The sequence below is a fragment of the Salvia miltiorrhiza genome, chromosome 2 (assembly GCF_028751815.1).
Source record: "Salvia miltiorrhiza cultivar Shanhuang (shh) chromosome 2, IMPLAD_Smil_shh, whole genome shotgun sequence".
Lineage (NCBI taxonomy): Eukaryota > Viridiplantae > Streptophyta > Magnoliopsida > Lamiales > Lamiaceae > Salvia > Salvia miltiorrhiza.
The window spans coordinates 73,531,302-73,555,383 of record NC_080388.1 but is presented as its reverse complement, the minus strand read 5'-3'; the positions used below and the strand labels follow the sequence as shown (position 1 = coordinate 73,555,383).

The 24,082-nt window shown below is 36.8% G+C and overlaps 4 protein-coding genes across 6 annotated transcripts; 3 read left to right on the top strand and 1 right to left on the bottom strand.

Annotated features, from left to right (window-relative positions):
* Nucleotides 1-4: 4 nt before the first annotated feature.
* On the bottom strand, nucleotides 5-4,957 carry LOC131009200 (protein TPX2). Of its 2 annotated transcripts, none has more exons than XM_057936453.1 (20): nucleotides 4,586-4,957; nucleotides 3,928-4,007; nucleotides 3,743-3,822; nucleotides 3,546-3,653; nucleotides 3,378-3,436; nucleotides 3,118-3,283; nucleotides 2,950-3,049; nucleotides 2,743-2,856; nucleotides 2,364-2,654; nucleotides 2,221-2,283; nucleotides 2,047-2,130; nucleotides 1,779-1,937; nucleotides 1,573-1,704; nucleotides 1,400-1,480; nucleotides 1,191-1,310; nucleotides 938-1,104; nucleotides 726-834; nucleotides 578-637; nucleotides 385-479; nucleotides 5-293 (listed from the first exon to the last, which is right to left on the bottom strand). In XM_057936453.1, exons 1-20 carry the CDS (start codon nucleotides 4,746-4,748, stop codon nucleotides 173-175), a joined length of 2,352 nt encoding a protein of 783 aa, XP_057792436.1. In that variant the 5' UTR covers nucleotides 4,749-4,957; the 3' UTR covers nucleotides 5-172. The 2 variants fall into 2 exon arrangements, with proteins under 2 accessions (XP_057792436.1, XP_057792437.1); XM_057936454.1 differs by having other exon boundaries at nucleotides 2,053-2,130.
* Nucleotides 4,958-10,720: 5,763 nt separating this feature from the next.
* On the top strand, nucleotides 10,721-12,459 carry LOC131009327 (protein ARABIDOPSIS THALIANA ANTHER 7-like). Its single transcript, XM_057936626.1, has 2 exons — nucleotides 10,721-11,201; nucleotides 12,287-12,459. The coding sequence occupies exons 1-2, from the start codon at nucleotides 10,855-10,857 to the stop codon at nucleotides 12,294-12,296; spliced, it is 357 nt and encodes a 118-aa protein (XP_057792609.1). The 5' UTR covers nucleotides 10,721-10,854; the 3' UTR covers nucleotides 12,297-12,459.
* A 2,302-nt stretch (nucleotides 12,460-14,761) lies between these two features.
* LOC131009287 (probable protein phosphatase 2C 58) lies at nucleotides 14,762-17,484 on the top strand. 2 transcript variants are annotated; one of them, XM_057936581.1, is made up of 5 exons: nucleotides 14,762-14,988; nucleotides 16,239-16,490; nucleotides 16,576-16,852; nucleotides 16,916-17,070; nucleotides 17,156-17,484. In XM_057936581.1, exons 1-5 carry the CDS (start codon nucleotides 14,956-14,958, stop codon nucleotides 17,291-17,293), a joined length of 855 nt encoding a protein of 284 aa, XP_057792564.1. In that variant the 5' UTR covers nucleotides 14,762-14,955; the 3' UTR covers nucleotides 17,294-17,484. The 2 variants fall into 2 exon arrangements, with proteins under 2 accessions (XP_057792564.1, XP_057792565.1); XM_057936582.1 differs by lacking the exon at nucleotides 14,762-14,988 and adding an exon at nucleotides 15,088-15,146.
* Nucleotides 17,485-21,424: 3,940 nt separating this feature from the next.
* On the top strand, nucleotides 21,425-23,000 carry LOC131009254 (zinc finger CCCH domain-containing protein 2-like). The gene has a single exon (XM_057936531.1). The coding sequence runs from the start codon at nucleotides 21,486-21,488 to the stop codon at nucleotides 22,674-22,676; it is 1,191 nt and encodes a 396-aa protein (XP_057792514.1). The 5' UTR covers nucleotides 21,425-21,485; the 3' UTR covers nucleotides 22,677-23,000.
* The last annotated feature ends 1,082 nt before the right edge of the window (nucleotides 23,001-24,082 follow it).

The window sequence follows — 24,082 nt, the reverse complement described above, 5'->3', positions numbered from 1 at the left end:
AAGATATTACAATTCTAAATAAATTATCATATCTTCAACCATTTGAACATATTTGCATTACAATAACATCAAACTCTTGTGTACAAAACAATCAAGAAAATAAATTAATACATTGTTGAGTTCAAGGGGACTTGAACGATACGATACACACACCCTAAGCACTTGTCGTCGGTCACCTCATGTGGCACGCTGCTGCACCCGAAGCTTTACCGGTGGGAACCATCCTCCGTTTCTCCTTCCTATAATTCACGCGCAGTTTTGGCGACTTGGCCTTCGTGATCTCTTTAGCAGACCTGTTCGTTCGAAGAGGAAGGATACGATATCAGAAAACGCGGGAAATAGAGTTATGTAAGAACAAGAATTGAATTGATGTTCGATGCATACTTTTGTGGTAAGAAAGGGTGATTGAAATTAGGGACTGGTCTTGCATGAGGAACCAAAGTCCTCCTCAACTGTTTCAAGGCCTTCTCCTCCTCCATCTTTGTATGGTGAGAAAACAAATAAAAGAATAAAATAAGATTCTCAAAATCTTGATCTTGAAAATATAAAAGTAACAATAATGAATTGTATTTCTCACCATCTTTGCAGCTTCTGTCTCCTCTCTGTATCTCTTGTAGACCATTTCTTTCTCCTTAATCTGGTAAAAACACAACTCTTGGTAAGGAATGGTAAAAACTAAAAACCACAACTCTGGTAAGAGATATTATTATTGAAGAGAAAGTAACCTTTTTATCGAATTCTGCTCTATCAACGGTCCTTTTTTCGACGTGTAGATTGAATTTTTGAACCTCTGTAAGGGGCCTCCTCTCTTTCTCCGGGAGTGGTATCGGATCCCTGATGTCGACAGATTTACAAGTTCGATATAATCACAGTGAGAGCCATGATAACAGGAAAGTAGAAAGATGGAGATAAATGTTATATTTCACTGAGTTCGTACTCTTTCAAGATGGGCTGAGCTTTGAATCTTCTCATCTCAGCTTCTTCCATTTCCATCCTCATCCTTTCCTCCATTTCTCTCTGCATCTCCTGTTCATGCCTCAGCAAACTTTCCAATTCGAAAGGCTCTGGTTTTGTGCACGGCTTCGGCTCTGGCTTTGGCGGAATCTGCAACAGAAACGATGTCTATATCAATAGATGAAGGATAAAAGAGTAAAAGAGGAGCTTCGCTATATATGCATGCATAAGCATACCACAGGATAGTCAGTTGTGTAGGGATATGGATGAGCTTTCGGTATCCTCGCCCTCTCCTCTTCCAACTGTTTCTGCATGAGTTCTTCAGCGATCCTTCGCTCTTTCTCTGCCCCTCTTTCCTGATGGGACGAAGGAAAAACATGAATCTATGTAGAAAAACACACCAATGAAATTTAAATTCATGATTATACGGAGAAGATGTCCGTACCTCTGTGTGCAGATGGAATGGATTTGGTGTAGTATTTCTTAGGAGAGGCTTCTCACGTTGAGATTCTGAACACAATGAGAGCTGAAAGAAGTAGAAAAGGTAGCAATATTTAGCTACATAACTAACTAACTAACTTATTATTTCCAATACAAAAAAAGACGTTGTTCTGCTACCTTGTCGAAGAGGTCTACAACAGCAGTTGGTGGAGGGATTCTTTTATCTACGGCAAAGTTAAATTCTTGGGGAATGGTAACTTGCTTCTTCATGTTGCAGAATATTCCCATGTCCCCTTTGCTCTCAAATATCTGAACAATCGAAATTCTATTAGATAATGGTGGTAAAGCAAAAAAAATCACCAGAAGGTGAAGTGGTGAATTACCTTTCTATTCAATGGTCTTGCCTTGAAATGTGAGATATTTTCAAGCTCCTCTTTCTCCAACTCCTCGGAACTTTTGATCCTGGGAGGACGCGCTCGGAGAGATGTTTGAAGAACAGGTGATTTCGGCGCAGTAAGATGACTTGGTTTCCATTGATGGCTCTGCAAAAAACAGGGGAGTGTGTGTATATGCTGATGAGCTCTATGCTTTGTGGAAACACAAGTCGAAAAGTTCAGTATCGAGTAAGAACTGACGATTACTCGACAGTACCTTTACCTCTGTGGATTCAACCGAGGCCACAGTAGACGTTTCTGCATTCTGAGTGGCCCTTGACATTGTTTCTAGACGGAATTCCTGTCCAAATGAAGACATCGTTGTTCATATAATCTGCTCGAAAAATACTTCGTTTTCGAACTTGCACTGAGAAGAGAGGTGATGATCTACCTTAAACTCAGGAAGCTGGGGTGCGCTTCTTGGCAATGGTGGTAAAGTTGGGGCCTCAAAAATCTGCTGACAACAAAAAGACCAGATTGGGAAGGCTGAACCATACATATATTTGTCATTTGAAAGAGAACCGAGTTTTCTACCTTTTTGTTAAGTGGACGAGCCTTGAACTTGGGAAGCTTAGCCATCATCTCTTCCTCAATTTCTGCTGAGCTTTTGATTTTAACAGAACGGATGCGCTGAGATGTTTCGAATTCAGGTGTTTTAGGCCTTGTCAGTGTGAGCTTAGGCTTCCTCTGCATCGCTCCAGCAGCGTTACTCTGAGAAAGAGAATCGCTGCTACGCAGCAAAGACACCTCTCTTGTCCCTGATTGGAACTTATTCATCATTTCTGCCATAGAAACAAATGGCGCTGCTGGTTCTCGAACATACATCTACACGACGAATTGATAAATCAGCATCCTAGTTGACAACATTAGTGGTGAAAAGAAAGCGAATTAATGCAGACAAACGTCGTCTTACCTTTCTATCTTCTTTGTGAGTTTTAGCAGTTGCAGGGCAGAAGTTGGAACTGCTGCTCACAATTCCAGTTCTTGTTTTGTGAGGCAGATTTGAAGGTTTGTTAACTGTAAGAATCTGCAAAGAATATCATCGAAACCACATGTTAAAAAATGTGTGAATTTCAAAAACGATGAATGAAAATGATGGAGTTGCAGCAGTAGCATCTACCTGTCGAGATTTTCCTCCATCCAGTTTTTGCTTCTTTATGGCATGGTTTTCATGGGCAAAGTTGGGAGTTCCAACAATGTTCTTATTACCATTTGTGTCCCTGAGGAAAACCACAACTTCTTAGCACATGATTAACTAGTTGAACAACCTAGGTTGACAAATTCACACCTTCTAACACTAGCAGGTTTAGCACTTTTGGATTGCGATTTTGGTAGCTGTTTCTTTGAATTGATAGCTGAAGGATTTTTCAGCATACTAGCAATCTTTTTCGATGTCTGAAGCTTCCTATCATCCCTCTGCTTTTGTGGTGCTGGCGTGCAGCAAACCTCCGGTCCTAATATAGCACAAACGACTCGATTCAGACTTGATGCAAGAGAAAAATGGCCACATTCTATGCCAACTCATGAGGCAAAAAAGGGGTGACTAACCTTGGACAGCAGCAGCTTCCTTAGGGACAGAGGAGGGTGCCTCACCGCCTTGTGCAATGCTGAGAAATCGGAACCAGAGAATCCCGTTGCTCGTTAGACTATGTAACAGAATCATGCCTCATACTACAGCAAACGACTACCAAAAACAGAACAAGAAAAAGAACCTACTTTTCCTTTTCCTGAGAGCATGAGCTTTCTGCAGCAGGTGTCTTCTCAATCTCCTTTGGAATGATACGTGTTCGAACTTCTTGCGTTGTTTCAGCTGAATTCGCTTGTCTGTAATGTGGGAAATATGTGAGTCACTCCGAAGAAATACGATAGATACATAAACAGCAAAAAGACAGAGTAATTAAAATGTTACTAACAATATCTGGTTTAGTGATTTGGGCGCTAATTCTTCTGCAGAATTTGATGCATTAGGTGCATTTTCAGATGATTTCGGCGCCTGAAAACAAGCAGAAACATTTCACATATGTCACATATATCACAATTCAGAACATTGATAATTTGATAGGTCAAAATAAGTCACAAACATGACAAAAAATTCCACCTTCTGCATGTGCTCGTCTTCATTGAAACTGCAAAGAATCTGTTGACCTGTTCTGGTAGCTCTGATTCTAGGCATAAATGCTGCAAAACCAAGACAATGCTAAACATGAATCCTCACTTCAAGCTCCATTATGGTTAACCATAGACAGTTATCTTCAAGAAGGAAGGCTACTGAGATTCAAATAAAAACTACAGAGCCACAAAATTTGAGAACTTTTATGATCAATTAGTTTTCAGTGAAGACGAGAGAAAATGCAGAAGGTTTTAAAGTTAAAACACACACCAAAATTTCCAGAAATGCTCATTACCAAGCCACTGAAGAACCTCATCGATCACCACTAAATTTAAGAAGTTCAAAACAAGATTCAGAATCAGAAAATTTATCAGTATGATCAAAACCTCTCTCCGCTCAAGAAATCACAGAATTCAAACCCTAGAATTCCGAAGAACACGACCAATTCTCGCAAACAACAATGCAAGGAACTCGAAATGCACCATGACAACAGTAGAAAACCAATCCAGAAAGCAAACCACCCAGAATCCACGACTCCAGAATCGACATATAATCCGAGAAATCCCCAATCTCCGAATTTCAATAGAACTTAGGGGAAATAAAATTAACATCCAAAAACCAAGCAAAGAGGGGAAAGCGGACGCACGAGAAGGGGCGTGAGTGAGGGCGCTCTCGAACCAGAGCTCCGCCCTACGAACTTCCTCGGCAGTCTCCTCCGTCATGAAATCGTGAAATCGCGGCGCCGAGAACTCGTACGCCTCATCGACCATGAATAGACTACTACTACTGGACTCCTCCACCGCCGCCATTCAATCGGGAATAATCAATCGAACAACCAAATATTCCGGTAATTCCTAGAGTGTGGGGAAAAGCTGTATTCGATGAGTAGGGGAGAAGAAGAAGAAGAGCGCAAAAGATATGATCTTGCAAGAGAAGATGGCGCTGCGTTGTGTTGTTTAGGGAGAGAGAGAGAGAAGAGAGGGAGGGATATTAACGGTCGGATTCTGTTTAACGGTCGAAATTTTGAAAAAGGAGTGTGGAGCTGATGACTGTTATGTTACGATGGCAACGGCTAGTAACCATGTCTCTCTCTTTATTTGGACATAATTCGCCGTTTACATGGAAAAAAATTTAATTCTAAATTTAAATTTGAGTTATGTATTTTATTTTTGTATTTCAAATTAAACTGAATAAATTTAGGTGTAAATTAATACTCGAGGTATTTTTTTTTTGGGGGGGTAACGGTTGGGTTGCATTATTTGCATTTAATGGTGTATGGATTATGTAATCTTTTGAAATTATATTAATGTGTATAGATCTGTATAAAATAAATAATGATAAATATAATATAAATAAATTATTGGGAAATAATTCCAAAATGTTGAAGAGTTTATTTTACAAAGTAAAGCTTTTTTTTTTTTGAGGGAGCTTTTATTTATTTATTAATTTTGACCAAAGATTTGAGGGGATTCCCTTTAGGGCATGTTTGATATGGGTTTAAAAGCAGGATAAGTTAAATTAATATGGATTTATGTAGTGTTTGATATTATGTGTTACTAATATGGTCAACTCCAGGTTTATCCCAAGACCCTAGCTTATTTTGTGGGATTAACCCACACTAATTATCCCACCTCCCCCATGGGATTAACCCACACTAATTATTCCACCCCCTCCATAGGCTACTAATTTAGGTATTTGATATGTTAATCCAACCTATTTCAATGAATACCAAACACTTTTTGAGATTAATTACCAATGATATCAAACACCCATCTGGGTAATGAGTTGGATGGTATATAATCTATAATACAATTAGATTAGTCTACTATATTTAAAGGTAGTCTTTTTATTCATAATAAATCTCGAAGAATTTTGCAGTTTATTTATTTACGTGGGACATATTATTTTAATTAATCAGGATTTTTTTTTACACAAACTTAATCGGGATTGTGAAGTTTCATACATCTATTTTAATTTTTTTTTTGATCAGTAAAATTAAATTTTTATTGAGATAAAAAGCAAGGCACAAGAGATGCCAATCAAAACAAGAATGAAAGATTGAAACCCTTTGAGCACCACATGGTGAAAGGGATTCTCAACTCCAAAACTTTATAAACCTCATTCCAACTCCAAAGTCTACCCTTGATCTGTAAAACAAGTCTCTCAATATCCAAATCTTTCCTTGAAAGCGACTGTCGTTTCTTTTTTCCCAAAGCGTCCAAACTGTTCCAACCCATAACGCATTTAGCAATCTTCTTCCTTTCTTCTTTTTGGCAGCAGAGATGAAGGAAGTGTAGTGATGAAGAGTACCTCTAGGATTTGCCGTTTTGATGTGTAACCATTGGAATATTTGGTCCCACACCGCCGCAGTTTTCGGGCAATGAAGAAACAGATGTTCCGTCGACTCCTCTCCAGCGACGCAGGCGTTGCATCCTCTCTCTTCCCAACTAATTTGAATTTGTCGTTTTCTCAAGTTGTCACAGGTAGCCAAACGATTTCTAAGACATCTCCACGCCGTCACCTTGGCTTTGTGTGATGTTGGAGCCTCCCAAACCATAGCCATCTCAGCCGGTTGAATTTGTTGCGCCTCTCTGGAAGCCGCCACCAAATCATAAGCCGACTTTGTTGAGAATTTACCGTCCGTAGTTGCCCTCCAAATCCATCCATCAGTTAAACCTGTAGAAGGGACAAAAGCAGCAACAAGTCTCAAAAGTTCCTCCACCTGACCAGTCTCCCTTTCCCTCAAATCCCTCCTCCAATTCACCGACCACACCCACTCTTCTCCTTCCCAAAACCCACTCTCTCCGACGAGGCCTTTCTTATTCGAACACAAGTTATACAATCTCGGGAAAGAGAACTTAAGAGGTTTGTTAATAGCCCACACGTCCTCCCAGAACATTGTATTCATCCCATCCCCAAGACGGTGTTGAAGGTGATCAATGAACCATCTATCATCTCTTCCTCCCCCTTTCTCCACAATTTTCGCCCACCACCCCAATTGCCCACTTCTTCCCACCACCGAGCAATCCCCCTCTTCGCCCCAGAGAAGTTCCCCATAAATAGATTTGATCACTCTCGCCCACAAAGCTCCCCCATCCACCAAAAATCTCCAAAGCCATTTAATTAACAGAACATGATTAAACCATTCCACATCCCGAAATCCAAGACCTCCTGTTTTCTTATTGGAACACAAGGAGCTCCATTTAAACCAGGTGATTCTTCCCGACTGAGAGCCTCCACCCCACAGAAATCTGGAGAACAAGGAATTGAGATTCTTGAGCACAGTCTTGGGAATGAAAGCGTAGGCCAATTGATATACCGGAATCAATTGAAGCACCGCTTTAACAAGAGTGATCCTCCCCGCCAAAGAGAGAGGTCTTTTTCTCCAGCTTGCAATTTTGTTTGAGACTTTATCCACCAAGAACTTCCACTCGCTAACACTATTGCTTCGGCCTCCAATTTTGGTTCCCAAGTAAAGACACGGGAAGGAAGCAATCTTGCAATGGAGAAACGAAGCCCATGTCCTCTCAACAGACACATTCACTCCCACCGTCATCAGGCTGCTCTTGGCGAAGTTGACAGCAAGACCAGAGATAAAATGAAAGAGAAGCAACAGACTTTTCAGAGATTCCACATTTCGGTCATCAGCCTCTAAAATAAAGATAGTGTCATCCGCGTACTGGAGGTGTGTAATCGGCACTTCATCCTTACCAATCTTAACAGGAATCAATAACTGTCGTTCCGCTGCCCTCTCAACGAGCGCATTCAACCCTTCCGCGACAATGAGGAACAAGAAGGGAGACATCGGGTCGCCCTGTCTCAAGCCTCTCTCCATTTTGAAATCACCCGTTGATGAACCGTTAACTAGGACACTTGCCGTGGCTGACTGTAGACACCCTTGAATCCATTTCCTCCAAATCCCATCGAAGTTCATTCTGTCAAGCAAAGTATCCAAAAAGTCCCATTGAACTGAATCGAAAGCTTTGGCAAAGTCAATCTTAAAGAAGATCCTGCTTCGTCGCTTCTTCTTTGACTCAACAACAGCTTCATTTAAAATGACCGCCCCATCGAGAATGAACCGCCCTTTAACGAAAGCGCTATGATTATCAGAGATGATCGACCCCATCACCTTCGTCAGTCTCCCCGCCAAGATCTTTGCAATGATTTTATACAAGCTGGTAATGAGCGAGATTGGGCGAAATTCATTCAACGAATCAGCCCCTTCTTTCTTCGGTATTAAAACGATAAAAGAAGCATTACCTCCTTTAGGAATTTTACCGTTCGCGTGGAAGTCCTTCAAGACCTGGAGGATATCCTCCTTAACAACATGCCAAGCCGATCTCCAGAATGAAAAGTTAAAGCCATCAGGTCCGGGACTCTTATCGCCTGAGCAGCTCCAGACCGCTTCTTTAACTTCTTCAGGTTCAAAACCTCTAATCAGCCAATTTCTCTCCTCATCAGAGATTTTCCTTCTCACAAAGTCAATGGGAATAACAGGCATCTGTCTATCTTTCCGCTTGAAAAAAGTTTCAAAATGATTTCTCACCCTCGCTTTTACCTCTTCCGGTTTGGAGATCCATGAGTTATCAAAGATCAGTCCGCCTATGTCATTCTTCAACCGCCTCCCTTTAATCGCTTTATGGAAGAAGCCAGAATTCACATCTCCCTCCTTAAGCCATTTCAGTTTAGCCTTCTGTTGTAAAGTCATCTGCTTATGCTTCAGCTCAAGGGAAAGGAGAGCTTGGAGCTCATTTCTTCTGATAACATCCACTTCGCCTAAACAACTCTGCTCGTCAAGCTCATCTTTCTGTTGTAACTCCTTCTTTAATTCGTGAATTTTAGAATCAATCTCACCAAAGGATGTGCGATTCCAAACTTTTAAAGCCTCGCGAAGTTTCTTCAATTTCTCCTTAACAACGAAAAAGCTCCATCCCTGATAGTCTGTACCCGTCCACACTTTCTTTACAACTTCTTCAAAGTCCGGGTGATTTGTCCAAGCATTTAGGAACCTAAAAGGTTTTGGTCCCCAATCCTCCGTTTTAGTAGTGAGAACAATCGGACAGTGATCCGAGATCGAACGCTTAAGACCGCGTGCAGAACTTCCTTCCCAAGTAAGCATCCAAGTTTCGTTAACAAGGAAACGATCGATCTTGCTCTTGCATTTGCCATTGGGCTTGTACCAAGTGTACTTTCGACCTTGTGTATGAATTTCCTTCAGATCGTTCCCCCTAATAAATTCCTCGAAAAACATCGCCTCCGACGCTCGAAACGTCTCCCCGCTGCCCACCCTCTCTTCTCTTCTCCTGACTGAGTTAAAATCTCCCAAAATACACACACTTCTATCCATATTCTGTTCAACAATAGAACCAATTGCATCCCAGAGAATCCTCTTATCCTTTGATTCAGCGGGCGCATAAACATTGATAATGCAACACAAGAGACCGCCCTCCTTGTACCTACCGTTAACAACCACGGCCCCCGGTAAATCCCAAGAACTAGATGCTTCGAATACCTCTCTATTCCATAAACACGCAATTCCCCCAGCTCTCCCCTCAGAGTTCCTGATTGCCTTATCTGTGTTATTAAACCCCCACCAAGAATTACAAAAAACATCACTAAAAGTCTCCATTTTTGTCTCTTGTAAACAACAAATGTCAATCTTATGCCCTCTTACAAGTTCAAAAACATCTCGTTGTTTCGCAATGCTCCCCAAACCCCTAATGTTGTATGACAGTAAATTCATGGACAATTCATCTGACACCCAGCATTATCGAAGGAAAGGAAGTTACCTTGCATCTCGATTTGGCGGACAGTCACCTCTTCTTCAATCTGACTTGAAAGCCCTAACATCTATTTTAATTTAAACATAAAATCTTAAAGGGCTAGCTAGAAGCATTGATAATTAAATTAATTTGGCTTATTTTTCTAAAATGTAAAGAACAGAGGGAAAAGAACCCCCAAATAGTGAAGAAGAGAGGGGGAGAAATTGAACTAGGAAAAGAATTCCTAGCATAAAAATCCAAATTATTACAAGAATTAATTTGTATACTTTTTTTTTTATCATATATAGAATTAATTTGTATAGTTGAATCATCATGCAATCTGACTGAAGAAATTTAAAATTTTTGTAACACGTAATTCCATTTGTGATGAAGATCCAAAGTTCTCAACCAACATTCCTTTATCCAATAAATGTGGATAATGTCCTAAAATGGATGACATATTAATCTTTTCAATAGAGATCTAAAAAGACTAAGTTACAATCAAGGATTCTCGTGATCATTTTTAAAGAGGATCGATGATTTTTGCGAATGACATATTATAATTTTTGGATAATGTCCTAAAAGGATATACTAATTTTTTTTTATGGATCGAGTTAATTATGAGATTTCTTTTAAAAAGAATCAATATATAATCTTATTTAAAAAATATATAGATATGACGATGAAGCGCAGTCTGTTGGTAAGACCTTCTCCTCCAATTAATAGGTCGGGGGTTCGAGTCCACCTAAAAGACTAGAGTGTGCATGTGTTTTTTTTTTTTTGTGTAACAATTTAAAAATATATATATAGATACTTAAAACATGAGAAAAAAAAAATGGTGGAAGAAGCCCAAATAGCATTTTACGTGATAAATAAACAATCTTTCCATGAGAGAAATCCTAGAATAACAATTCTCCACTACTTTCTATCAATTGGAAATTTTAACAAAATAGTTATATATCTAACCGCAAGTGCCAACATTTAGCCCTATATATAGGCAACACAAAATGCATGAAAATATATTAAAATAGAATCTTGAATTCATACACAACCCTAAGCTTAGAAAATCAAGGTTAATTTCTCACTATATATACCCACACACACCAAATTCATTGTTCATCAATGTAATAAAAAGCTTATAATATATCACAACATGAGCCCTCTTGTTTTTCTCCTCACACTTGCACTCTCTTTTTCGAGACCAATCACAGCGTGGCATTGCAAAGGCTGCAAAGATGTGTTCGACAATTTTAGCCAATGTGCAGGTTTCATTGAAGGCCAAGGCATCAATCCTACTCCAACTTGTTGCCAAAGCATAAGGAATTTGAATGCTATTGCGAAGCAAGAAATGGGTGGTTCGATTAGAATCTGCAAATGCATCGAGTATTTCGCGACTTATAAAGCGCGACATCCGTTCGTCACGTCACGTATCCACGACTTGCCCCTTAAGTGCAACGAGCGCCTGAGTTTTCCTATCTCCGAGCACATGAATTGCTATAGGTATGCAACATATCATTCATCTGTATGATATATACTATCTCTGTCTCACTTGACTTGGTCTGCTTTCCTTTTTTGGGTTGTCTTATTTTCTTTTTGAGCAATTAATTTTCACTACAACATCGTTATGCACTTTATAGCTCTATAATCTCACTATCTTAAATAATTGTGTCAAAAAAAACTAGGGCAATTGAGACAGAACAGAGGGAGTATATCTTTAAAAGTTCGGTTTTTTTTTTCTCTTTAAAAGATTATTAATATATGGTTCCTTATTTCCCCTGGTGATGACTCGAAACCCCCCACTTAATGGTTAGAGCGGAAAATTCTTACTAACTGAGCTACATTTCATTGTCGCCGTAAAAAGTTGGGGCAATTTAATGTTTAATGTGGTATCATCTCTCTCCAGCAAAATGTCATCTAGCTAGTATGGGGGGGGGGGGGGGAGGGGGGAGGATTTTAAAAAATTATTGGAAAGGTGTATAAACTATAAAGTAGAGATACATCCTCCAAAATTAATTTGTTGGGTAGTTTTCGTTAGAACTTGGATGAGTTTTTTTGTAAATATTGAGTGTGAATGAAGTTAAAAATATAAGTATATACGGATCAAAATGGTGAAAAGACTACATTTTTCGTGGACGAATGGAGTATGATTTTGACATACCATCTTCAAAGTTTGGCATGGTAGTTTATGAAGTATTGATTTAATCTGATTTTTCTTCCAGAAACTTAGTGCTGACATAGTCGAATAATTGACGTCGCTCTCGCCAATTGATTACCACACGAGAGTGATTATGCATGCCACATCAATTATTCTGCTAGTCATGTCAGCAGTAATTGGTCGAAATTCTAATCAATGACAAAATTAGATTAAATCAATATTTCAATAATTAGTAATTACTGCATCAAATGATAAACATTATATGTAAAATTAGAATTTGATAAAAGTTCAATAATTTTCAAACAATTAATCCTAAAAAAGTTATAATTAAATTGTTTTTGTTACTCAAAAATCAAAATCTCTCTTTTGTCACACTTTGTGAATATTGCACGTAAAATGAACTAACCTACTTGTGTTTGTCTGGGTGCAGGATCGTTTGAAGTGATTAAAGATTATCCTCTATCAGTATTTGGTTAATCATTTAATTAAAAGTATGTATACTTAAGTAAATATCAACAGTTTGGTAATAAGGTTGTAACCATTTGTCGATATCGTTTCGATGTATATTGGTGAAAGATAAATAAAGAAGTTATAATTTATTTATTTGCATATGTAGCAAATGCATGGTGCGGTTTAGGGCATAATGTCACTTTAGTAATTAAATATAGGGATAATTGCGGTTAAATAACCAAATAATGATTTTAAATGTAAACTAAAATTTAGCCTTCCAATACACGAATTTTCAAATATTCCGATTTTTTATACTTAATATAATATAATCAATTGATGTATTAAATTATGTAGTTGAATATCTACGTCACTTCAACTAGTTATGATGATATTAATTTATCACTTCAATCAGTCACAATAACATTAATTAATTGATAATTGGCAATCGGGTCTTCCTATAGCATCTGTTACTGCAATATACACCAAGTTTGAACGAATTATGATTTTGCACAAAAATAAAAAAAAGATTGTTACTACAACCTAACACAAGAAGCTTATAACTCGTGCAGATAATGCATTTAGCAATTCAATTCAAAATTAATAAAGCTTTCCCTCGCAATCAAACATTAATTCATAAGAAAATGAAAATAAATTAAATAATAGTTTAAAATTTAGTGTATTTTGTTTTAAATTTCAAAGGAACGTTGTGAGCAAAATTAAAATTTTATTTTTATTTTTATTTTCTTGCAGATTAATGTTTGATTGCGAGGAAAAACTTTATTTTCATATTGAATTACAGAGTTTTAAATTTAGGGGAGTTTTAAATTAGAGAGAAATCAAAAAAATTAAAATTTGGTGTATTTTATTTCAAATTTCAAAGATTATGTGTAAACTAAAGGGTTAATTGCATATAAATTATTGAACTTTCAACAAATTCTCATTTTGCACATGAACTTTAAAATCTTTATTAAAATTACTTAATTATTAATTTCTTCTCATTTTGCATATTTTTCCATTTTCTGACAAAACTTTGGGTCTGAAATGACGTCGTTTTCATCCAACTATACATTACAACACTAGTTCTACTTTTTCACACGGTCATATTTATATCACGCAAGCATATTCATGTCAAGAGAGTATATTTATGCAATGTCATTACGATGAAAAATGAGCAAATATGTAAAATTAGAAGAAATTAATAGTTGAGTAATTTTCATAAAGATTTTAAAATTCGTATACAAAATGAGAATTTGTTGAAAGTTCGGTAATTCATATGCAATTAAACCCTAAATTAAAATTCCTCCAAACTTTGTGTATTTTACGTCAATTTTTCCTAGTAACAAACTAACAATATTACCACTTCAAACGAAGGAGTGTTCACAAATGAAAACAACTACTAAACCGCGTGTTGTACCCGTTTTACACATGTCTTTTGCATTCCCATCTTATATGATGACATATTTTGTTGATATAATTAAAATTTAATTCGGAATTTTGGTTATTCTTCTGTAGATTCACTGAAACTATAAATAAAATTGAAATTTATTACTACAATCCCAATCGCATATAAATTTTACGCCTAGGATTTTATTCATGCCCTGTTTGAAAAATTATATGTATATATTAAACTAATTGTTATAATCTTTTGGATATGATCATTCACAAATATCACAAACATAAATCAAATAATGCTAATAATTAAGAAGCACGCAAAGTTAGGTGCCTTAGATATTTTTTAATTTTCCTATCAATTAGACTTTTGGATATGGACAAATTAAATATTTATAGTCTACAAAGCTATGCTGGAATGTACTAATTATGTAAAAGGTAAACAAATAATTAAAATGAGATGTCCTTCGTATTTTTTGTACATTTTTTTTTATTATTATTTTAATTTATTCCAAATACACCAAGAAGAAAAAAATGTGGAAGAATATTTGGGATACTCTAAACATGATTTAGAACTTTAACAAATCTTCAATTAGGCATTTTGATCACAAATTTTCTCAACATTTCAATAAAGATAAAATGTGAGGTGTTAAAACAAAACCAAAATGGATGGATATAGACATGGATGGAAGAAAATACAATAAATTTGATGCATGTCAGGTATTATATTCGAAAAATTCGAGCATTGGACCTCAAAATCCTAATAACTGATCCCTTTTGAGGTCGGCTACTCTAATATTCGAGTTTCGTATTAAAATACTGGTAATCCTTGATTTCTTAAAAATAAAAATATCTTTTATATAAATATGGGCAATTATATCTAAATTTATTTCCAACTTGCATATTAGGGTACCCACAACACTATCTAATTTTCTAATTTCATACATTTTCTATTTATATTTATTGATTTATTTATCTCAAAAAGTAATAGGAAGACGCGGATTGTGAAAGGAATCCACAAGTCAACGATGAATTGGCCACCTTTTCGTCTATTGTGGTCCGAAGTCAAAACTGTTGATAAATATCTTCGTAGATAAGTGAAAAACAGGTAAGAGTAATAAATAAATTCATGATCGGGGCATGAAAAAAAATTCAATCTTTTTGTGTATCTCTAAATAATTGAGTTCCATCTTTTTCTGGGTTCCCAGAGTTTCAGAATAGTGTCCAAAATTCAAGATTTTTTTGGAGAAAGAGACAGCCATGATAGGAAGAGAAATCCTCAACAAGATGAAGGTTACTTCTCCTTCTCTCTCTCTCCCTCTCCCACCCTTTATCTCTCCTGCTATTTAATCATTTGGGTAATTTTTAATTTCAGTCTTTTCAGCATGTAGGAAAACTGCCCAATAGTTCGTTTTCGAGTTCTTGATTTTGGAGTCAACTTTCTATTTCCAGTATTTTTCTTTCTTTACTCTGTGTGTGTGTGTGTGTGTTTTTTCCCTTGTGGTTGGAGGGGGGTTTTGTTGGTTAGTGTTAAGGGATGTTGGGAAAATATGCTTTGTACAAACTTTCTTGATCTTCATAGTTTGGAATCATGAATTAGGCGAAAATTGGTGATTTTGGTACAATTTGCTGCTGAGGAAAAATGAAGAATATATCCTTATTGGAATAGTTGTAAGAGGGCTGAATTTTGGACAAAAATCAGTAAATGTTGTGTGCAAAATCAGGCATTCTTATTCTAAGCTTGCTAATTGCTATCTCTGTTTCTTAATTGTGGAGGCTTATCATTATAATTGCATTTTATCATCACAGCAAAGCTTTCCCTAGTTTCAATCATTGTTGGCTCTCTAAGAAGCACATAGAAATCATGAATTCCCCTCACTGAGATCAAATGTAGATGGTGCAAGTGCTATAGGCTTTGTTCTTTTTATGTGGTAAAGATGCCGATACACTTCTTAGCCGATTATACATTCTAAAAAGAGCGTGTTTTTGTCGCCTACTTGTGTTTACAAAGAGCCTTCTGCCTTTCTGATTCTTAATAATGATCAGTAACACAGCATAGCGTGTAGCGAAATCAAGCTTCTCTTTCAACTTTTTCTTCATTCTGTGTCGCGTCTGTGACTCTGTGCATTGCCCCGTTTGTATATTACTTGGATCATCTGAAAAATTCTTGGTTTTGTATGGAAAGTTTCAATGGATAAAGACTAGGCTCGTAGTTTTGGTGGATCAAGATCACTTTTACATGCAACCATGGTCATGATTCGTTGTGGACTTTCATTTATTTCATTTCTGGCTGAAATGACCTATGTCCATCTGTGATAGAATAGCAGTTTCTACAACGAACTTTTTTAGGCTCATGATAGTCGAACCCTAAGCAAATCCGATAACCGGAATGCTTAGGCATTCAATTTTCTATAGAATGCAATCCCTTATTGATGAGAGTTACTAAGTCTAGTTTAACTTTTGTATTCCATTTGTCTGCGGTTGGTGTTTATACATCACTAGTGATCGATCCTTCGACTTTAAACTCTCTCTTTCTGATTTAGGAAAAAGCATGCTTTTCCACTCCTCTCACACCGGATGCAAAGAAAGGCGGGAGCAAATTCTCAAAGCACGTCACACACGGTTCCCATCTAATGAAAGGAAAGGCGAACCATGCCATGGAAGATTATTTAGTTTCTGAACTCAAGATGATAGACGAGAACGAGCTGGGTCTGTTTGCTATCTATGACGGGCATATGGGCCACGATGTTGCAAATTACTTGCAACTGCACCTGTTCAACAACATCTTGAAGCAGGTATGGTGCTGCATTTCCTTTGAAAATGCCAATCAACGTTTTTCGCAAAAAAATGATGTGATCTTTTTGTATCTTTTCCAAACAGAGCGATTTTTGGACGGACATAAAAATTGCACTAAAGAACGCCTATCAGAAGACCGATAAGGAAATACTAGAGAAATCGCTTCAGTTGGGGAAAGGAGGGTCGACAGCAGTAACTGCGATATTGATCAACGGGCAGAAGCTCATAGTTGCAAACGTAGGGGACTCCCGGGCTGTCATTAGCAAGAAAGGCGTGGCCAACCAACTATCCGTTGATCACGAGCCTAGCAGGGAGAAGAAGTTGATCGAGAGCAAGGGTGGATTCGTATCAAATCTGCCAGGTACATAGCTAATGATTCCACAAATAGCAATTAGGTTTAGTGACCTAATCTTGTTTCCCCTAGGCGATGTCCCTCGCGTTGATGGCCAGCTGGCGGTGGCCAGAGCATTTGGCGACAAGAGCTTGAAGAGACACGTGAGCTCGGAGCCTGATATAGCAGTCGAGACAATAGATGATGATGCAGAGTTCGTCATTTTAGCAAGCGATGGATTGTGGAAGGTGTGATCATCGATAAAAAAAACCTTTCCATATATACATTCTTGAGTCGATAAGGCAATGAGAGACGTTATACACATTTTTGCAGGTCATGTCGAATCAGGAGGCTGTCGACTCCATTAAAACGATCAAGGACCCTCACGCAGCAGCGAAGCATCTCATTGATGAGGCGCTGTCGAGGAAGAGCAAGGACGACATCTCCTGCATCGTCGTGAGGTTTCAGTAATCTTTGATTTGATTCTGTTTTAATGCTTTGCCTAAAGTTGTTATATAGAATTTGAAGATGCAAGAAATTGAATGATATTGTTGTGTAGATTTTAAGAAGCCCTTGATTCTGCATCTTGAGGGACATACTTGTGTATAATATACCAAAATATGTGATTTTATATGCTTGCATATACAGGCATTGTTGCTTTCTATATGTGTTCATCGGTTGTCGAGCATTCGCATTCGATCTTCGTGTTTTTCTTACCTTCGAGGTGTCCGACTCGCTCTCTCTGATCCTGTCGAGAGCGAGTCGGGCACCGAGATGTTGGATCGTGTTCAAAATCGCCTATTTCATCCAAATAGGGTAATTTAGTGTATTAGTATATATATATATTTTTTTTTATCTATTTAAGTTATCATTCAAAACGAACATTTTATGATTAGATTATTACTTTCACGCATGACTGAAAATTCTAATTTAGACCAAATTCTGAATAAATAAATAAAAAACGTTGTCTTTTTAACCAAAAAATTTATATTGGTTAAAAATAAAATTTTGCTATACCATGTATATAGACCATTGACCTTTTTTCTTAATGCGTGCATAGACATCTATAATCTATAATATACACTCCCTCTGTCCCAATAACGTTTCAAATTTCTTTTCTAGGCGTCTCGTTTATAATGTTATAATCTTGGTTACTTTTTCTATTTTTTACTTTTTTACAACTCTTAGTTTATCTTTTTTTTTTGCTTTATGTACATTTTCTTAATTTGCGTGTTCATATTTTTGGGACGTTACTATTGGGACGGATGGAGTAATATATTAGAAAGATAATTTTTAATTTGATATTAATTTGAGCGACAATCTTGTGATTATAATAAAATTGAAGGTTTATATTATTTTTTCTTTTTATTTCCATTTCTTATCTTATTACTTTTTTGTATTATTTTTTTCTAAAATTGTGAAATTCAATTAATTGTAAAATATTTTATATGCATATTAAATAATTTTTAATTCATTTTCATCCGATTTTTCAAAATTGAGCATGTTTTTTGTGAAAAAGATATTATGTTAAAGAAAATAATCAAAAGATAACAGATTTCTTTTTCCCCACGATAAGTACAAGAATTGCGCGAGGAAACACACGCCACGTGGCGTCCCCCACGTGCAAATCAAATGCGGTGCACACGCTCATGGGCCCAGCCACTTTTAAAACCCAATAACTGAGGTCAGGCCCAAACTTTGAGCCCATCATTAGACGACAAATTTTCATTAATTCTTCCTTCTTTTGGGACAAAGATACAAAATGCACGCAATTTTCGAGATACTCCGTTTACTGGCTGACACGTGTCCCTCTCCACCAAAATCAACCTCTTCTCTAACCAATTGTATCTATCGAATTAGAATGGAATATTAATACATATGGACAAAAAGAGTGTCTCTTTTTCTTTTTCTTTTTAAATTTTATTTATTTTTTTAGAGAAAAAAATAATAAAAAATAAAATTAGAGAAGGTTTGTTTGTGTGACACGAAGTCACGAATCCACTCCAATGGACTTTAATTCGTACCCTCCATTTTCGAAATTTGTCCAAAGATAAATAAAACATATGCTTGTTTTGTTCTCAAATACGTGTCCTAATTAAAAACAAAATTATGATAAAATTCATGTCAAAATTTGATAAAAAGGAGCAAAATTATAACGAGTGTGCAAAGTTACATGTATATTGAAAAATTGAACACAAGTAAATTTAGTAGTTTGCTACTTCTGTTACATAAAATTCTAAAACAGAACACTTATTCTTCAACTATAATTTTTTTGTTTTTTTGCAAAATATGACATTTATTAATTTAGATGTAAATGAATATTTTATTATGTAATTACTATATAGTAAGTGTCAAGATCAAATTAATTAATCAAATTAAATGGATAGATAAATACGAACTCTTCTATTTACAAAACGGTCTGGTCATGATTTATCCAACTATTTTACATGATTGACACCATCAATTAATAATCGCTAGAACCTTTTTTATTTAATTTTTTTTAGTAGATAATTAAAAGACTCACCTCCAACTTCGTTTTCCTCTGATTTTTGAAGGAAAATGGAGTATATTTTTTGAAAATATCGGCCCATGGGCTATATAGCCACTTAAAGTTTTGGGCTATTTCACAAATAAAAGTCGAATATATATTATTCATTTACTTCTTTGGAAAGTTCCTCAAAAAAATCTACTTCTTTGGAAAATCCAAGTACCCTAATTTGTATACCATAAATAAATTTTGCTTTTTGTTTAATTTCATCCACGTCATAAAGATTGTTCTTAAACAACATATATTAGAAGGATAAAAAAATAAATAAATAAAGAGGTATAATACAAATGTAGCGGAATACATTATTAATTGCACATGTAATGTCAGCAAGTATTATTTCATCGTAGTTAATGAAGTTGATGGGTAATAAACTAATAGTAATAATTAACTTTTAAAGACGAAAGCCAAATTCTTTTATTGAATTTGTCCCACATGTTTTAATCACACTAAAATCTGCAATCCAAATAATACATACCATTGGCGTTTTAATTATGCTTATGAATAAAATTATGTAGCTTTAATTTAGTGATAAAAAATGATTACACACTTCACAAATATGGACTTTAATGTTCTTATCTGATGACTCGCTAATGACAAATGGATAAGGGTTATTAGCCTGTAAATACACGAACTTTTTATATTTTCAGAAATTTAACATGACTTTTATTTTTAGCCCACAAATACACGAACTTAACATTTTTTCTGATTTTTGACATCGACATTAAAAAACTCTATTTATTGTGGAGATGGAGGCCGGAATACATGACGTGAACTACAAAATATGCACTTGAATAGAGTAATTTGATTCATTATTTGGATTAGAGAGTGAATGACATGGTATACCGGCCTTCACGTTAATAGTATTTTAGAATTTTTTCTTGTAGATGTCAAAAATCAGAAAAAATGTTAAGTTCGTGTATTTGTGGGCTAAAAATAAAAGTCATGTTAAATTTCAGAAAATATAAAAAGTTCGTGTATTTACAGGCTAATAACCCAATGGATAATATCATGATCAGTTTTCAGTTCACTTTTTTGTCAAGAATTCATCACACGTGACACTATCACGTCATTAATAATCATAATGCATAATCATTTTGAGATTAAAATTTAATTAATTACAGTATTAGCACACGAAAATATATTAGACTAGAGAATTTAAATTTCATGTAAATAAGTGTATGATATAATGTAAGTGAGAGCTATACACGTGCCACTTTCGCAGATGCACTATGAGTATTAGGTAAAATAAAAAAAATAAAAAAAAATCATCAACAGCCTTTTTAATTTCCTACAATTCTACTTATCATCAACTTAAAAAAAAAAAAATCAGAAAAGAAAAATAGACCATCACCACCGCATAGTGATCAGATTAGTATTTAACCATATCTCACTCATACAAAATTATACTACAAAAAGTAATACCACCACCATACTCATTATATAATTTATATCTGATAGTTATTAAACTAAATCGAAGAAAACATTATTAAATAAAAAGGCTAATTTATGATATAGTATAAATTACTGAACTTTCAACAGATTCTCATTTTACACATTAATTTTAAAATTTCGATTATTTCCCATTTTCCATATTCACTCATGTTTCGGCCAAAATTAACCATACAATATAACGTCGATTCTAATTTTTTTCTTCTTCATAATTTCATAAATTTATGCTACGCAAATATATTTATGTATTACTACACCGTAAATATAAAAGATAAGGGAAAATTAAATAATTTTAACACAAATTTTAAACATAAAAACTTACGAAAACATCCAAAATAACTCGTAATTCGCCCACAAGAGAAAGTGACCGCAACGAAAACGTTACTATCTCCAAACAAAATAAAATGGAAATAAAAATTAAAAACCCACGATAAACACTGTCTTTTCTCAAGAATAGATATCACAAACGACACACGAAGGATTAATTAAAATAAAAAATCACGGTACAAAATTGAGGAAAAATACAAGAACATGACCACATTCTCTTCACCATCAAGTGTGTGAGAGAGAGAGATGAGAGAGAGAGAGGTGTTTGCATCATTGCATGTAATAGTGTGATATCGAGGTGCCACATATCTCCCTCTGCATGCAAACATCCCTAATACTATGCCGCCACGCACCTCTCTGCCCATACTCTCACACCATCCTCGTCACCTCTCTCTCTCTCATCACTATATACCTATAAAAATCACAACCCCCTCTCCCTCTCTCTCTCATCTAACTCCAAATTTAATTCAAAATTCTAATAATCACCCCAAAATTATGATGGGCAGCGTTTGCGCCGAGCAGCAACACAAGTTCCACCACTCCCACCAACTCCTCCTCACCAAGAAGGCCCTCCGCGACATCGACATACCCCCCCGCAAGCAGCTCCTCCTCTCCCGCTCCTCCCCGAGGAGCGGGAGCGGGGGCGGGGCCAGCGACGCGGCGGAACTGCACAGTTCCGCCGCGTCGTTCTCCAAGTTCCTGCCCTACAACGACGGGGACGAGGGCGGGGACGAGGACGGGGACGACCCGTACTCGTCGGACCACTTCCGCATGTACGAGTTCAAGGTGCGGAAGTGCAACCGCAGCCGGAGCCACGACTGGACCGACTGCCCCTTCGCCCACCCGGGGGAGAAGGCGCGGCGCCGCGACCCGCGGCGCCACCACTACTCCGGCAGCGTCTGCCCGGACTTCCGCAAGGGCCACTGCGGGAAGGGCGACGCGTGCGAGCTCTCGCACGGCGTCTTCGAGTGCTGGCTCCACCCCTCCCGCTACCGCACCGAGGCCTGCAAGGACGGCCGGAGCTGCAAGCGGAAGGTCTGCTTCTTCGCCCACTCCTCCCGCCAGCTCCGCATCGTCCCCGACCCCACCCCGGCCCCCGCCTCCCCGACCGCCGATCACCCCAAATTGAGCCACCATTGCTGCATGTACTGCCACTGCTCGATGACGGCCTCGCCGACGTCCACGCTCATACCCCACATGTCGCCGCCGCTCTCCCCGCCCATCTCCCCCTACGGCCGCTCCGCGGCCTACAAGGACGCGCTCGCCGACCTCATGGCCTCCTTCGAGGCCATGAGCGCCGGCGAGGCCGCGTCCCCGTCTCCGTCCACGCCGGGGGCGGGCTCCCTGGCGTGGCTGGATGTGAATTTGGAGGAGCAGCCGCAGTTCGTGATGTCGCCGTCGGCTGCTCCTCCCCGTGGTGCTCGCAAATTCTACTCCGGACAGAGTAAGCTCAAGTTCGAGGACTATTCCGGCGGCGAGGCGAATGCCGGTGGGCCCGACCTCGGGTGGGTTAATGATCTCCTAACTTGAAGGGAAGTAGAATGAGTGAGCGATGATTAATACTACGCCGCTTGTATATACGGGAAGGATGCAAGGTGAGATTGGTGGTGGTGGTGGGAGGATGTGATTATTTTTTGTGGTGAAATTGTTAATTTGGTTTTTGTGTTGATTATGGGTTTTTAATTATGTGTTAATCATGAATAATTAGTGGTGGTGGCGGTGGCGGTGGGGATTTTGGAGGTGTAATTCTTGTTTTGATGATCAGCTGCAAGACTCATGGTGATCACTGTGATTAATTAATGTAATGTACAATATATCATAATCTGATCCCGATCCTTTTTCTTTGTTAATCAACATCTGATTTTGTTAATTTGTATTTTTTTTTTTGGGTATATTTTTCTTGGCAACATTACCATGCTTGGTTATTAATTTGTTGTGTATATATGTATGATCATCTACATATAATTCGTGGTTTAATCATATGTTTTTCTTGTAAGATTTAAGATTGTACATGTTTATCATAGTGTAATAACTAAAGTTGAAATAACCTACTGCCAATTTTATTTTTATTTTTTGTTTTTATTTTTTAAGATAAAGAAGAAGAAGAAACAATAAAGAGGAAATAATCGTGGATATATAATTTGTGAGTCCAATATACGTGTCTCACATGCAAAAATGTCACGTGGTGGGTGGTGGATTAGGTTGAACAATATTATTTTTATTTTATATTTTCCAATTTTTTTAATTACATTTTTTAAGTTGCACAATCATATATTTTATATTTTTTTTTGAAATGACAATCATATACTTCTTTATAAGAAATTTAAGTATATACTTCTTCGTGAGTAATTAACAAATATGGAATCTTAAATATAGGGTTTTAATCAGACTACTATAAAAGTCAATTCATTAAAATATTAATTATTCGAACCACTATTCCGTGCTCATTAATTGCTACTGCTTTAGCGCACACCGTCTCTAATTATTTCCGTCGATTTATTTATTATTACAATAAATACGTATTATTCGTGGCTACTATATATAGTCCTAATTAATATCTATATATATCGTTCACTTCCCGTCGTTTTACGAAATTAGTCTACATTTCACACGATTTATTTTTAAGAAAATAGTATCTGGCCTATAACTTTTACATTTATTAAAATATACTTTTAATATTTTAAAATATAATAGGCACTGGACAAAAATTTTGGGACATTTAATAGAGAAATAAATAACTAATTTCATAGGATGAAGAAAATACAATTAAAAAAAATGGAACTGATTATAATATATAATGCATTAGTAACAAATTAGATATCTCTCACATCACATATTTATACTAAATTGATACCTTCTACTTTATAAATATGCATGTAAGTGAGGATTTCAGATAGAAAATCAGAGTGGCTTTTCTACTTAGTTATAGTTATAAG